The sequence below is a fragment of the Medicago sativa genome, chromosome 1 (genome assembly GCF_051527215.1).
Source record: "Medicago sativa cultivar Bolivia chromosome 1, Bolivia_mono, whole genome shotgun sequence".
In the NCBI taxonomy this organism is placed as follows: domain Eukaryota; kingdom Viridiplantae; phylum Streptophyta; class Magnoliopsida; order Fabales; family Fabaceae; genus Medicago; species Medicago sativa.
The window spans coordinates 82121413-82138274 of NC_140749.1; the positions used below are offsets into that span (position 1 = coordinate 82121413).

Below are 16862 nucleotides of genomic sequence, written 5' to 3' on the forward strand. Positions count from 1 at the left end.
TTTGATTTATGTAAACAATCTCAAACTGAATACTTTATAACCACAAACCAATTATTTGATGGTCATGGTTTGGTTTAAATAAAATACAAGACAAACAGCCCAGAAAAAAAATAATTAAAAATCCAAAAAGACACTTATGAAAATACAACAAAATTGCTTTTTTTTTATGGGCAAAAACAATTTATTAATAAGAAGGTAATAGCTACAAAAGTGCTTATTTATAAAAAAAAAATAAAAAACTTAATTTACAACATCAACAAAACCTTTTTTATTTTACAAAACAACAAAACATTATATCTCACTGAGTAGGATCAGATACATAGATCAAATTATATTATTTTATCATAAATCAAATTCCGATCCAACACTTATATACAATAATAACTTATTAAAGTATCAACTCCATCCATACATACTTGGTGAAGAAAAGCCTGAATTAAATTCTCTTAGAAACAATAAAGGTGAGAGAACTAGCAAAAGAGTTTCTGCAAACAATTTTAAAAACTGTATCAAGAATTTAACACACAAGAAATTATTTTGATTTTCATAATTGCACCAAATATTATTTTGATCATCATGACTAAACATGCATTCAATGTTTCTCTGTATTATTTTATTTTACTAACAAGAACAAAGAAAAAACAGAGAAACAAAGGTATAAGTTCTACCCTATATTGTATCTTTTTCGCGAATAATGCTAGGAGAAAAAATATTGAACTCTAAAGAAGCCAGTTTGGCTTTGGCCTTTAGAGCTTCTTTCAAGTTCGAGCGAACCTCTATAAGCTCGGCATCGGTATTGGTAAGCTCGTTTTTCAATTCTTGTTTATGCATGGCCAAGTGCTCAAGGCTCTCTCTAAAGACATGATCAGATCCCTCCACAGAACCATTCCATTCAGCCAGTATTGCTCTTTGTTGCGCAAGAACTTGTTGTTCTCTGATTCGAATATCTTCGGATATTTCCGTCAAGAGTTTTTCACTATACTCAAGTTGCTCGACAAATGTCCTGCTATACTTCTCGTGATCGAGCAAGAAGGCTTCGAGGTCGGACCACCATGCTCCCTCAAAAAACCATTTGAGATTTCCAATCAATTGCAAAATCTCAAATGCTAGACTTTCATCAACAACCGAGAATGGAGTGTTGTGAGCTAATAGCTCCAGCAATTTATAAAGATACTGAAGGTGAGAAAAACACAAGAAGGGGGGTTGAATTGTGTTTTAGAAAAATTCTTCGTTTCTCCTAAAAACTGAACACACTGATCAGAAGCTAAGCGAGACAGCTTCTGAAGTGATAATCAGAATCTAAATGCAGCGGAACAAAACAGAGAGAGAGAGAAGAAGAACGACACAAAGCAATTATACTGGTTCCTTCCACAATCCGGAAGTAGTCCAGTCCCCCTTGCACTTCCAAGGAGATTTCACTATGAGTAATATCTGATTACAAATGCTCAAGCACACAAGCAAGAGACTTCCAATGCTCAAGCACACAAGCAAGAGACTTCCTTTGCTCAAGAACACAATCAAGAGACTTCCTGCTCAAGCACAACTGCAAGAGACTTCCTAACTAAACAAAATTACACAGAAAATTGTTTAAGGTTGAACACTTGATATACAATCAGAGGTGCTCACAATACAAATCAGATACAGACTCAATGGACTTAAGAATTTCTAAGATATGACTTTGAGACACAGAAATTCTAAGTGAATGCAGAACAATTTCAGCAGAGGTTTGGTACTTGTGAAAATCTTGTGAGTCTTTCGTTCAGCGTTCTTGCATTACCAATTCTCTAGGTCTTCACTCCTTTATATAGAGGTGTGAGAGAGACGTTGTGAAATTGCCAGCACACCAAAGAGTCGTTGTTGAAGCTTGATCTTTCACCAATAATCTTTTGCCTGATTTGGCTGTTGTCCTATGAAGAACAAATTTGAAATCCATTCCTTATCCAAAGGAACATCTATGCAGGTGAAACCGTATTCTGGAGCTGTTTTCTTGTCCTGTAGCGCGGACACAAAACAGAGTAGTGGAGAACGTGGTTGTACAATTCGTACAAAGTACAATGTCAACGCTTTCGTCCAAATTGCAAACACACGCCTTCAAACACCTTTGAAATGACCGTTGCAAACTCCACTAATCCTTTGTTTGTGTTTTCGAATCCAATAGACAGCTTTTGCATTGATAATTCTTCAATTCTTGATTCTTTGCAAATCCAGTTGATATTCAGCTTCTGGTGAAATGGCTTCTGATGAGGCAGCTTCTGATGATGCAGCTTCTGATGATATGACTTCTGCAGCTTCTGATGACGCAGCTTCTGATGATGTGGCTTCTGGACCTTTTGTCTTCAGAAGCACTATTCTTCAGGAGCAGCTTACTTCAGGAGCGCTATTTCTTCAGGAGCAGCTTGACTTCAGGAGCGCTTTTTCTCTTCAGTAGCAAGTTGCCTTCAGGAGCGTCCAAGCTTCAAATTTTTGTTGTTTCCATAGCTCTTTATTTGCTCATTCAGAACCAATGATGATGTAACTTTATAATTATGGTCCTGTACACTTGAACAAATATTAGCTAGTCCAATTTACAATTTTTAATACCTTGTTATCATCAAAACCCTTTAAGGTTCATTGTTAAACACATTTTGTTCCAACAATCTCCCCCTTTTTGATGATGACAAACAAAAGTATTTAAAATTGATCAATTGTTGTTAATCTAATTAACAAGTTGACTTTGGGGTTCTGAGGTTTGTAAGCTCAGAATCTGAGGTTTGTAAGCTCAAACTCCCCCTGAGTCTGATAGTCTTTAAGGTGAGGTTTGTAAGCTCCCCCTAAGTTCTATCCAGGTTAATTAAATTCATTTTTCGCGCAATAATATTATCAGAGCTTAAAAACAAAATTGAATCATTGAAAGAATTAACTTATAGATAAGAAGAATGGTTCAATTAATTTTACTTGAATTTTGATACTCCTTCGTTCGTTCATAGCTTATACCAATAAGGTAAAAAAATGATAGAAGGTTTTCAAAAATTTCAAATGCCATTAATGGGGCTCAGAGCCTTTAAATACTTGTCACATATACTCCCCCTTTTGTCATTATCAAAAAAAATTAAAATAAATTTAAGCATAAAAGACAAAAAGATATGAGAAAAACTCAAACAGGAGAGAGTATAAAAGAAAGTGAGCTAAATAAGTCAGAGCAAAATATATGAACATGTATATCAATTGTCAGAAGCAGCTAAACAGTCAGAATCAGTAAGCATTCAGAAGCAAGAGAAATAAGACAAGATGGTTTCAGAAGCAAGGACTAAGAAATTTTAAAACAGACAACAAACAAAGAAAAACACAAGGGTGTGCAACTAAGGGTTGGTTTGTTGTTGTTTCTTCATCTCTTCCATTTCTTCAATCTTCTTCTTCAACAGTTCTTCAAGTTGTTGTTGCCTCTGAAGAAGAGCTTGTTCCCTTTCTCTAGCTTCTTGCTGCTGCTGTGCCATCTGTTTCTTCAGAAGCTTACACAGCCTTGCTTCTCTGGTCAAGTAATCCGTTTCAAAGAAGAAAGGCTGGTTTGCCAGGAGCAGTGTAGAACTTCTTACTCTAAGACTCTGATTCACTTGCTCCATTAGCCTTCTGACTGAAGCTTGCTTGACTCTGATGCATTTGGCCTTGATTTCTTCAATAACCCCAGCTGCCCGGTTTTGAAGAGATGCCCAGGAGTCTTCATATGCACCTGTGAGATCAATTGTCCTTCTTTGATCCACCAGATTATGCATCTGACTCAAGATTGTGAGAAGCTCAGAATTAATATATCCAGATTCCAGGATGTTTGTGGGTGGATGATCAAGGGTTTCAAGATCAGAATCACTGATTTCTAAATCTTGAATGGGGTTAGGAATTGGAAAGGTAAGGTGTGTTTGTGTGTTTGAAGACGAAGGCTGGTCAGAATCAATGTGTGTGGTGGAGGTTGAGTCTTGAACATTGACTTGAGAGATGTCAACATCCATGGGAGTTGGTTCTGGAGAGTGTTCAGGTAAAGGTTGAAATTCAGTTTCAGTTGGTGGTTGTTGTAGTGAAGTTGTTGTTTGATTGTTGAGTTGGGGGTCAATGATGGCTATTGGTGATTGTGGGGGTGTTGTGGGTTTTTGTGGTTCAGGTGTTTGTTGATGGGGGTTTTCTGAAACAACATTTTCAGAAGCAGCTGCTTCTGGAGTTGCTTCAGAGGCCTTTTCTGAAGTTTTGTCTATGGGTAATTCACCTGAGTAGTGGAGAGCAAGATTGTCTAAGACAGAAGTGTCTTCTATTTGTTCAGGTGCTGATGGTGAAGAGGGTGAAGAGGGGATAGAGGTGACTGGAATCTGGATTACCTGATCTGCAGGGTCAGCTTCAGAAGTGATCTTCTGTGGATCAGCAGATTGAGAAACTGCTTCTGAAGTTCCCTCTTCTGGAGCATTTTCAAAGACGAGCATCATATCGTCTTCCTCATTGTCTTCAGTAGGTTTACCAGCAATGGCTCTTACTTCAGCCAGTTTATCTTTGTAGAACCTATCACAGTCCTCCAATCCCAAAGCCTTGAGCTTTTCATCTCTTTGATGAATGTATTGAGCTTTTTGATCCTTTCTTTCTGATATAAGATCAGCAGCACGTTCATCTGCCATCCTTTTCCTTATTCGAGTCATCTCAACCATAGGACTCACAAGTTGAAGGGGAGCCTTCTTCTTCTTCAGCTTGGGATCAGCCTCCTCTTTCTCTATTTCTTCAAGAGCTTCATCCAGCTGCTCTTGAGTGATTACCAAGTCTGCCTTACCTTTTCTCCTCTTCTGTGGAATAGAAGCAGCACCAACCTTCTGCATCTTTCCTTTTTCCTTGATAAAAACAGGTTTAGCAGCTTCTGACTCAGTACTAGTTCTGGCCTTCTTTCCTTTAGTAGGAGCAGCTTCTGATTCAGAACTAGTTCTGGCCCTTTTCCCTTCAGGTGCCTCAGAAACAGCAGCTTCTGACACAGCAACTGCCTTGGCCTTCTTGCCTTTCCCTTTAGCAAGAGCAGCTTCCTCCTGAGACCTTGCATCTTCCTCCAAGACGTACTCAGCTACTGATTGAACTAGGAAATCAGAGTCACTTTCCTTAAAGATGGGAGGAAAGTCCCTGATTATCTCAGTTTCAGCAGTTGTCATCTCTAACCACTTTTCATCTTTAGGGGCTTCTTTGATGAACTTCATAGAGCATAAGCTCCTGCTACTGATAGTCCTTTCAGCAGTAGAGACTTCGAAACATTTATCAGAAGCACTCCTTGTCCTTTTTAAGAACTCCAGCACCCTTCCTTGATGAAAGATTTCAGAAAGCAATCTTCCATAGGGTACTTGTTTTCTTCCTCTTGTAGTGCTTTCGTTTATGGCCCAGCAGAGATGATCCATTACATATCTGGGGAAGTTTATCTTTTCAAGATTGGTCATGAAATAAATTGCTAGCTTCTGTTGGTTGTTGGGTTGGTCAGACCCTCCTGCTCTTTGAAAGAAGCAATCATTACTGAATTTCACCAACATTCTGTTGTGAATCTCCATCTCTGAAGGCTTGGCATCTTTCTTCCCACCCAGAAGAGAGTTGTAGTAACCTTTTAGCAGGACATCTTCCTTCCTGACTATTTCTTGGAATCTTCCCTCTGCATGCATCCTACAAGCTTTAGCTATAACGTCCTCAGTGATGGTTATAGGAATGCCCATCACTTCAGACCTTATTTCTAAGCTATCAAATGATGTAGGATTCATATCCATGACCATTTTCCCTTTCTTTGACCCCGCTTGTTTGCTTACGACTTTTGCAGGCTTTTCATTGTACACTTCAGCTTTTAACCAAAAGTCCTTGACCAAGTTCACATATGTTGGCCCATTTAGCATCTTGAAATACTCAGACATCATCTGAGTTTCTATCAAACCTTCCATGTTTACTTCATACTTCTTGAGTGAAGCAAAATCCACCGGTGACTCTACTTGAACTATTAAGGATTCCCATGGAATATCCATAGTCTTCTTTTTGTAGATGGACCCAGATTCTGATACGCTTTGCTTGTGATAGAGCCAAACCGCAAGCGCACGGCCTATCGAAGTAATAGTAGTAAGTAGAGTATCGTTCCGCTAGGGAGTTGGTCAATTTAATTAACTTTTAATGAATGATTAGAGGAGAGAAAGTTGATTAGAAAGGGTTTGATTGCTGAAGGTAAAAACAATAATAATAAAGGGGCCTTAGGATCATTGGTTCATCTTAATAACTAATCCTTCACTAGACAAAACCTAAACTTCTAATTTCATGGTTTACACACTAATTTCTAAAGACCGGTTTCCCTTAGCCCCTCACCTTTCCGATGAAAGTCCGGTGAGAGTTTACTTCTAGCAACCAAGCCTATTTCACTGACATGATTACTAGAAGATGCATAGAGGATTGAAACTACTCTTTGTCTCAATAGTTGCAAAGACTATTTCACTGTTTTGCAACTATTGTCTAGATTCACTTGTTCCAACATCAAGACTCCGCTCTCGCTTTATGAATTGATGTTTGGGATGATGGATTAACGATTATCAAACCCTCCGCTTTCGCTTCCACAGTTTGATAATTGTTAATCCACGTTAAGACGGTGAATCTAGATTAGAAATTAGGGTTACATAGAAATTAGGGTTTAGACATGTTTTGTTTAGGATTGAGTCATTAGACTCCCCAATAATCCTAAGACTAAGAAGTCTACTCACTCATGTTCATCGTAGACATGGAGGAAGAAGAGAGAAATACGGTAAAATAAATTGCAAGGAAAGTAAAAGGAAAATAAAGACTTTTATTAAAATAATACTTGAAATAAACAAAGTAAAGGATCCTTGTTTATGGTGGAGAGCTACTCTATTTATAGCTTTACATTCGACTTAGAAACTAAGCAACTAAAAGGATAAAACGGTAAAGCTGCAACAGGGTAACTTGGCCTTGAAGAAAAAGCAGCAAAAGTGGTTCTGGGGACGGGCACGGCCGTGCCACATGTTGGCACGGGCCGTGCCAAGCTTCTGGTAAGGGGGATTGTATTTTTGCCCCGTATCTTCGTATTCTTGCGCTGTATTTTGCTCCAGTCCTCTTTCTTTTGCTCCAAGGCACCTTCCACCATATATTTATTCCTAAAATAAAATAAAACACAATTTGAAGTAAAATATTCTAAACTAAAATAAAATGCAATAAAATAAAATCAAATCTAAAATAAAACTAAACTAAATAAGGCAATAAATAATACTATCTATGACTCATCAAACTCCCCCACACTTGAATCTTTGCTTGTCCTCAAGCAAAAGGCAGCAAACATAGCAGCAACGAAGATTGATTTATGGCAATATTAAGAACATAAGTCTCAAAGAAAGGTTTTGCCTCAAGTACACTAATTTCAATTTCAAACACTTCTCATGAACCTATTCTACCCAACATCAAGTCTCAAGTGAGTGTGTGTGTGCAGTCCAACCCTTTTCTTGCTCCTGTATAAGACAGATATTATGAGGAATAGGTTCTATCCTTAGTGCTAAAGTAACCGAGAAAAGTCCTTTCTTCATTTCATATAAGAGTGATGGGAATTTGAGTTAAAATTAAATTAGATATAACAATTAAGCACAAAGGGGCTGCAGATGCTTAGGGGCTATCTATCCTCGTAGGAAGTCTTCTCGGATGTAATTGTCCTTTCCCCCTAGATTCAAAATCACCCTAAGCAGTGCTGCAAGATTATTTATTTGTTTCATCTCCGCGTAGGAAGTCTTTTTGGATGTAATTGTCCTTTCCCCCTAGCATTGATGAATTTGTTTCACTTTAAGTTCAAATTAAGGAGTCACCACCACAATTAGGAAGTTAGGATGTAATTGTCCTTTCCCCCATATGTTGGTGCCATTCTCCCGCCCCATTTAACATTAACAAATTAATAAGAATATAACAATTAAGAACAATTTGATTAATTTTCCCACACAAACTTATACTACTTTTACTCTTAAGACTTTAAAGGGTCTAAGTTAACACTAAAGATAGAACGTGTTCCTTAAAATACCTATTCATACATTTACTCAAGGATTGCAACCGGGTGCTTTTCTCATTGGAGATTTTCACAATAAAACATGATATGGGTATAGCAAGAACATAAGAAACACAAGAAACTATTTTCATGTACCAGAGACAACCTTTAGAGAAGAGACAAAACAAAAATTTTATGCCATATTTACATTAAAAACAAGCTACTTAGTCATGCCTCTTGCTATAAAAACAAAACAAAAGAATAAAGTTCAAGGGAGTTTGGGAACACTACGACTCTAGACACTTTATTAGGCCCCCCCCACACTTAGGGGAAGCATTGTCCTCAATGATTCAAAAGAAAAAGAAATTAAAAGAAGAAGAAGAAGGAGGAGTAGAAGAAGATGAAAGAAGGAGATGAGTAGAAGAATGAGAGATATAGGGAGAAGAAGAAGGGAAGAGAGGAAGAGGAAAGCTCACATTTGTTTATTGAGGTCCGTAAGGAGGACCTTGAAGTTGGAGGTGTTGCATCATCCGACGGAGCATCTCATTATTTTCATCATTGACACGGTTGCCCCTTTGAACTTCATTGCGAAGGCCGGAGATCTCAACACCTTGCCTTTGTTGCTCGGTGCTCATCCTCTCGATTTCATTGTGAATCCATGTCCATCTTTGATTTTCATTAAGCTCATCGGCTTCATGGCCATGGTGCCCCTCTTGGTGCAAGTTAGCACCTTCTCCTTCATCATGGTGCAAGCTAGCACCCTCTCCTTCATCATCTTGTTGTTCTAGAACCTGCACATCATCAACATACAACCAATTTTCTTCCACCTCGGTGGTAGTCCGAGATGGGTTAGGCAATAAAAACACGATTGGCACATTTAGCTTAAGTTGGTAATGGAGTGGTGGACGATGTTTAATGAAATTCATAGCAATGAGGGTTTCCCGGTTAAGCTTATTGTTTCCCTCAATTGGTTTGATCCCCTCATCCTCACTCACACCAAAACATCGAGCTATGTATGTAATGATGCCACCCACCACTATGTCTCCCCTACCGGCTGGTCTAGTAGCTACAAAGTCTAGGTAATCAATCAAATAAAAGCCAGTGTTGACGGGGTGGTTATAGAGCATTGCCCATAACATGAACAACTCATCGGTTCTAGTGTTTCCTAGCTCGGTTCTACCCCAAATAGTGCAAGCCATGACCCTCTGAAGGTACCTAAGTACGGGGTTGTGAATGTTGCTAGCTTTGTTGGCTCTAGGGACATAGTTATCAAGGCCGGTGATACGGTTCCAGAAGGCAGCTGGGTCATAGTTATCCGGTTTCAGACTATCATCCCAATGATCATGAATATACCCCTCATTGACAAAACCTAAGGCTTCACAAAAGTGCTGAAGAGACATATTATAATCAATGTTCATTAACCGGAAAACAACTTTATGGTTAGGGTTATCAAAATTCAACTTATCTTTAGTGAAAACAAGTGAGCTTAAAAATTCATAAGTAAAATTCTCATAACCCCTCAAAGGTGTTAGCATATCAGTCCAACCTAGCCTACCTATCAACCTAAAAACATCATCTCTAAGCCCTAGCACTTGCAAATCATAGGAATCAGGATATCTAGAGGGATGTAAGGTTTTAGAAGTAAGAATTTTGTACCTGTCCCTTTGTTTGTTGTCTTTGAACTGAATTCCATGATTCTTGACTTGTGTTTGCTTCTTTGGGGGAGGACCGGAAGAACTTGCTGGTTCCTTTCCACTTCTTCTTCTTGAAGCCATTTGACCTTGGTTATGGTTGGTATGAAAGTTTGGGGTTTGGGAAGATTTTTGGTGGAAAGGATTGGTTTAGGGTTGGGGTGGATGTTTAAGTAAGGTTTATGGGTTTAGTTATGGAGATTGGTTGAGGTTTTGTGGTGATTGGGTTAGGTTTTGAAGGATTAGGGTTTTGGTGAATTATGGGTTTGGGTGGATGAAAGTTGTTTTTGATTGGTGATTTTTGTTTTGGATGAAGTTTGTGATTGATTGGTGAAAGAATGGAGTAGATTGATGAAGATTTGAGTGAGATATGGAGGTTTGAAGGTTTGAAGGTTATGGAGGTTTAGAGAGAAGTTTGAAGGTAGAGAGAGGTTTGTGGTTTGAGAATGAATGGAGAAGAAGAAGAAAAATTTGGTTTAAAAGGGCCAGAACACGGGCACGGCCGTGCCAACCTTGGCACGGGCCGTGCCAACTTTCTGTGGCTCCCAACCTTCTTTTCTTCAAAAACACTGGCACGGCCGTGCCAGATCCAGCACGGGCCGTGCCAACACTCTGGTCAGAGGGACTTCAAAAATTTTCATTTTCTTGATTTTTCTCGAATCATACTTGGACAATTACCTACAAAACAAATTAAAACAAAGAAAAACAAAACAAAAACAATTAAATGCGTGGGTTGCCTCCCACGAAGCGCTCTTTTAATGTCATTAGCTTGACGGTTAGAAAGAGTCCTTAGAATGGATCAAAGATATCATGTTGTGTAGATGGCGCTATAAAACGTTCTTTCACAACATGATCGTTAAGCATGCAACAAGAGTAAAGAGCGGGACCTTTCATAACGTTTTCCAACTCAAATCCTACCATCTTATCACTCACTTGAAAGACGATCCTACCAAGTTTAACATCAATGAGGGCTCCTGCAGTTGCGAGGAACGGTCTACCTAGGATTATAGGGACGTCATCGTCCTCTTCAATGTCAACGACTACAAAATCAGTGGGGATGTATATCCCCTCTATCTTAACAGGTATGTCCTCGACAAATCCTACAAGTTTCATGGTAGAACGATCAGCTATTTTTAATTCCATCTCGGTAGGTTTCAACTCTCCTATCCCTATCCTTTTAAGCAGAGACAAAGGCAGCAAACTAACACTAGCTCCTAAGTCACATAAGGCTTTGTTTATGGATTCATTCCCAATTTCACATGGTATGGCAAAGCTACCTGGATCTCTAAGCTTAGGGGGTGCTTCTTGGATGATTGCACTAGTTTCCTTAGCCAAGGCTATTGTCTCATAATGCTCTATAGCCCTTTTCTTTGAAAAAATTTCCTTTAAAAACTTGGCATAAAGAGGCATCCTAGACAAAGCTTCAGCAAAGGGAAGTTTAATGCAAATCTTCCTAAGTATGTTAACAAATTTTTCAAATTTACCCTCTAATTTAAGCTTTTCGGGATTTAAGGGGGATGGAGTTTTGTTTTCTTCAAGTGGTTTAGCTTCTTCTATCACAACTTTATCACCTAAGGGCTTGACATTTTCTTTCCCAATGTTTTTAACCTTAGCAAAAGTTTCGCCTAATTTACTACCCCTAAAAGATATGACATTAACTTGGGCTTTGGGGTTGGCTTCGGTTTGACCAGGAAAGACTCCCGGTGTTTGGGAAGATGTAGCCACTTGTTGGGCTATTTGGGCGATTTGTGTTTCAAGCATTTTAGAGTGAGTAGCAATAGAATCAACCTTGGTATTGAGCTTGGAAAGAGAATCATTCAGAAATCCAGTTTGGTTTTTGAGTTCTTGAAGTTGTTTGTTTTGGTTGGCAATAGAGTTTTCCAAAAAAATTTCCAAATTGGATTTTTGAGTGAATCTTTGGTTGTTTGCATAACCGGGGGGTGCTACTTGTCCATAGAGATTTTGGTTTTTATAAAAATTTTGATTTTGTCGCATCCCTTGGTTGTATTGAGCATAATTCATTTGCTCAACACCATTAGTAGCACTACCTAGTTGGCAATCAACACCAGCATGACCAGCTATACCACATATTTCACAAGAAGGAGTAGATGCAGAATTGATAGCACTAACATTGAATTTTTCAAGTTTTTCAGTTAGTGTATCAATTTTAGAAGCAAGGTGATCATAGTTAGAGACTTCGTGTATACCTGCCTCCTTTTTGGAGGATGAAGAACTAGAGATGGCTCTCTCGTCGGTCCATTTGTAATGATTTTGAGCCATGTCTTCAATTAGGGCATACGCCTCCGTGTAGTTTTTGTTCATAAGTGCTCCACCTGCAGCTGCATCAACAGACATCTTAGTGGTATAAGACAAGCCATTATAAAAAGTGTGGACTATAAGCCACTTCTCTAGGCCATGGTGGGGACAAAGTCTTAGCATTTCTTTGAAACGCTCCCACGCCTCATAGAGAGATTCCCCATCTTTTTGATTGAACCGTGTGATTTGGTCTCTAAGTTTAGCGGTTTTAGATGGTGGAAAGAAACGGGCAAGGAATGCTTGCCTCATCTGATCCCATGAAGTAATGGAACCGACTTCGAGGGAATGGAACCAAGCGCTAGCTCTATCCCTTAAGGAAAAGGGAAAGAGATGAAGTCTTACGGCCTCTTGGTTCTCCTTCATGGTTCCACTAATTCGTAGGAAAACAGAGATGTGAAGATTGGGATCCTCTGTGGGGGATCCCGAGAATTGGTTTTGCTGCACCAAGTTAAGTAGGGCAGGCTTGATTTCAAAGTTGTCATCCTCAACCGTTGGGTACACAATAACAGCTTGTGGCTCAGCCGTAGACGGCGTTGCATACTCTTTGAGAGCGCGATTGGCCATGGCGGTGTTATTTTGTGCTGCTCTCCTCCTTCTATGTAAGAACCTTTCGATCTCGGGTATGAATACCGCTTGATTTCTAGTTCTTCGCATACAAGGTTGAGAACCCAAGAAGTTAACGATAACAGAAAAATAAAAAGGTAAAAATAAAAATAAAAAGAAAAGAGAAAGGAGAAGAGAGAATTCTAATCACTAAGAAAAAGCTAATCAAATTAGTTAACTCCCCGGCAACGGCGCCAAAAACTTGATAGAGCCAAACCGCAAGCGCACGGCCTATCGAAGTAATAGTAGTAAGTAGAGTATCGTTCCGCTAGGGAGTTGGTCAATTTAATTAACTTTTAATGAATGATTAGAGGAGAGAAAGTTGATTAGAAAGGGTTTGATTGCTGAAGGTAAAAACAATAATAATAAAGGGGCCTTAGGATCATTGGTTCATCTTAATAACTAATCCTTCACTAGACAAAACCTAAACTTCTAATTTCATGGTTTACACACTAATTTCTAAAGACCGGTTTCCCTTAGCCCCTCACCTTTCCGATGAAAGTCCGGTGAGAGTTTACTTCTAGCAACCAAGCCTATTTCACGACATGATTACTAGAAGATGCATAGAGGATTGAAACTACTCTTTGTCTCAATAGTTGCAAAGACTATTTCACTGTTTTGCAACTATTGTCTAGATTCACTTGTTCCAACATCAAGACTCCGCTCTCGCTTTATGAATTGATGTTTGGGATGATGGATTAACGATTATCAAACCCTCCGCTTTCGCTTCCACAGTTTGATAATTGTTAATCCACGTTAAGACGGTGAATCTAGATTAGAAATTAGGGTTACATAGAAATTAGGGTTTAGACATGTTTTGTTTAGGATTGAGTCATTAGACTCCCCAATAATCCTAAGACTAAGAAGTCTACTCACTCATGTTCATCGTAGACATGGAGGAAGAAGAGAGAAATACGGTAAAATAAATTGCAAGGAAAGTAAAAGGAAAATAAAGACTTTTATTAAAATAATACTTGAAATAAACAAAGTAAAGGATCCTTGTTTATGGTGGAGAGCTACTCTATTTATAACTTTACATTCGACTTAGAAACTAAGCAACTAAAAGGATAAAACGGTAAAGCTGCAACAGGGTAACTTGGCCTTGAAGAAAAAGCAGCAAAAGTGGTTCTGGGGACGGGCACGGCCGTGCCACATGTTGGCACGGGCCGTGCCAAGCTTCTGGTAAGGGGGATTGTATTTTTGCCCCGTATCTTCGTATTCTTGCGCTGTATTTTGCTCCAGTCCTCTTTCTTTTGCTCCAAGGCACCTTCCACCATATATTTATTCCTAAAATAAAATAAAACACAATTTGAAGTAAAATATTCTAAACTAAAATAAAATGCAATAAAATAAAATCAAATCTAAAATAAAACTAAACTAAATAAGGCAATAAATAATACTATCTATGACTCATCAGCTTGTTTGATGTAGATTCTGAAACTTTTGAGCTTGATGATGCCATTTGATGATTTACGAAGATTTGAAGAAGATGAAGATTTTAGGGTTCTAAGGTTGAGAGAATGCGCTTACTTCGCAAGAGGTTTGAGAGCAAATGTGTTTGTTGTGAGTGAGTAGTGTGTGAATTGACAAAGTGTTAAAAGTAAAACGATTGCAATTCAAAAGAGACAAACAAACATAACATTAATGACAAAATTGGGGGCGCGTGAAAAGTACTTTCAAAGCTTTTAAATCATCATTGCCCTTTTAGTTATACACCAACACACACAGGCCACGTAAGAAGTTCACAGAGTAACTACCAAGTTAGTGGGCCAAAAGTTACTTTTTTTAAAAGGTAACTTCCAACGTTTCCACTAATTCAACTATTCAGAAGCAATAAATCCAGCTTCTGGACTTCAGATGCTGACGTCATCATCAGAAGCGAGTTTTCCTCAGAACCTCAATAAAGAGCTTCTGATGGACTACTGCTTCTGAACTAACTTCAGAACCTAAAATCCTATTCAGGAGCAAGCAAGCATTTAATCAGATACAAAGTGCATGTTCAAATTTTTCTTTATAAAATCAAATCTTTCAACAGTTAAAGGCTTAGTAAATATATCAGCCCATTGATTTTCAGTATCAATGAATTGTATATCTAAAATTCCTTTTTGAACATAATCTCTGATAAAATGGTGTTTGATTTCAATGTGCTTCGCTCTTGAATGCAAAATTGGATTTTTAGACAAACAAATAGCAGCAGTATTATCACAATAAATGGGAATACTGTTAGCAGTTATCTGATAATCTTCCAACTGATGTTTCATCCAAAGTAGTTGTGTACAACAACTTGCAGCTGAAATGTATTCTGCTTCTGCTGTAGACATAGCAATAGTTGTTTGTCTTTTGCTAGCCCAGGATATAAGATTATCACCCAGAAATTGACAATTGCCACTGGTTGACTTTCTTTCAATCCTATCACCAGCATAATCAGCATCACAGAATCCAATTAGCTTATAATCTAAGGATTTCCTATAAAGGAGTCCAAGATTGGTTGTTCCTTTCAAATACCTGAAGATTCTCTTGACAGCAGTCATATGAGATTCTCTAGGATCTGATTGGAATCTTGCACACAAGCATACACTGAATAAAATATCTGGCCTAGATGCAGTGAGGTATAACAAAGAACCAATCATACCTCTATACAGCTTCTGATCTACTTTAGTTCCTTCATCTTCTTTGCTCAGGTTGCACGTAGGATGCATTGGAGTGTTCATCACTTTACAATCTTCAAGTTTGAACTTCTTCAGAAGCTCCTTTGTGTACTTTGATTGATGAACATAGACTCCATCTTTGCATTGATTGATTTGAATGCCAAGGAAGAACTTCAGCTCTCCCATCATGCTCATTTCAAATTCATCCTGCATTAACTCAGAAAATTCCTTGCAAAGAGATGCATTAGTAGAACCAAATATTATATCATCAACATATATTTGCACAACAAGAATATCTTTCCCAAGGGTCCTTCTGAAGAGTGTAGTGTCAACCTGTCCTCTCTTAAAATCATTTTTGATTAAGAAATTACTTAGTCTATCATACCAAGCTCTGGGAGCTTGTTTCAAGCCATATAGTGATTTCTTCAATTTAAAAACATGGTCAGGATATTTAATATCCTCAAATCCAGGAGGTTGCTTAACATACACTTCTTCTTCTATGACACCATTGAGAAATGCACTCTTGACATCCATCTGATATAATATTATGCCATGATTAACTGCATAGGAAAGAAGTAACCTGATTGCTTCCAATCTTGCAACTGGAGCAAACGTTTCAGTGTAATCAATGCCTTCTTGTTGACTATACCCTTGTGCAACAAGTCTGGCTTTGTTTCTTGTTACTTCACCTTGCTCATTCAGCTTGTTTCTGAATACCCATTTTGTTCCAATAATGTTCTTGTGCTGAGGTTTGGGTACCAGATCCCACACATCATTTCTTTGAAATTGATTCAACTCTTCTTGCATAGCTAGGATCCATCCATCATCTGAAAGTGCTTCATCAACTGTTGTAGGTTCAATCATTGAGATTAGTCCAATCATTGACTCTTCTTGTCTGAAATGTGATCTTGTTCTTCTTGGACTATCTTTGTTTCCAATGATTAGCTCTTCAGGATGTGAAGACTTGTGTTTGAATGTGTTTCTGGGAGGATCTTCTTGATGTGAGTCATCTTGTGCTTCATCAGAAGCAGCTTCATCTTGTGCTTCTGATGTGGGTTCAGCTTCTGGACTATCTTCAGACTCAGCTATCTGATCAGGTTCTGGAGTAGCTTCAGGAACCTGTATCTCTGCAAAACTTTCACCTTGCTTTGAAGTTTTATCTTCAAGCTCTTTGTCATCAAATTTAACGTGCATAGATTCTTCAGCACAGAGTGTTTCTGAATTATACACCCTGTATGCCTTTGACCTTTCAGAGTAACCTAAAAAGATTCCTCTTTGGGCCTTGGCATCAAATTTCTTTAGGTAGAGCTTGTTGTTCAGAATGTAACATGTACATCCAAATTGATGAAAGTAAGAGATATTGGGTTTTCTTCCTTTAAAGAGTTCATATGCTGTTTTCTCCAAAATAGGTCTAATATAGATCCTGTTTTGAACATAGCATGCTGTATTCACTGCTTCTGCCCAAAAATGTTTTGGTAAATTGTTTTCATGAATCATGGTTCTGGCCATTTCTTGTAAAGTTCTATTCTTTCTCTCTACAACCCCATTTTGTTGTGGTGTTCTAGGAGAAGAGAATTCATGGAAAATTCCATGTTTTTCACAAAAAGCTTC

At 38.3% G+C, this 16862-nt stretch overlaps 1 protein-coding gene and 1 non-coding gene across 2 annotated transcripts; one reads left to right on the forward strand and one right to left on the reverse strand.

Annotated features, from left to right (window-relative positions):
• Positions 1-669: 669 nt before the first annotated feature.
• Positions 670-8145, reverse strand: LOC146958137 (uncharacterized). The gene is made up of 2 exons (XM_085751586.1): positions 8128-8145; positions 670-1173 (listed from the first exon to the last, which is right to left on the reverse strand). Exons 1-2 carry the CDS (start codon positions 8143-8145, stop codon positions 670-672), a joined length of 522 nt encoding a protein of 173 aa, XP_085607712.1.
• A 3949-nt stretch (positions 8146-12094) lies between these two features.
• Positions 12095-12201, forward strand: LOC146958138 (small nucleolar RNA R71). Its single transcript, XR_015025120.1, has one exon. It is a non-coding gene; the product is annotated as a small nucleolar RNA R71 (small nucleolar RNA).
• Positions 12202-16862: the final 4661 nt, after the last annotated feature.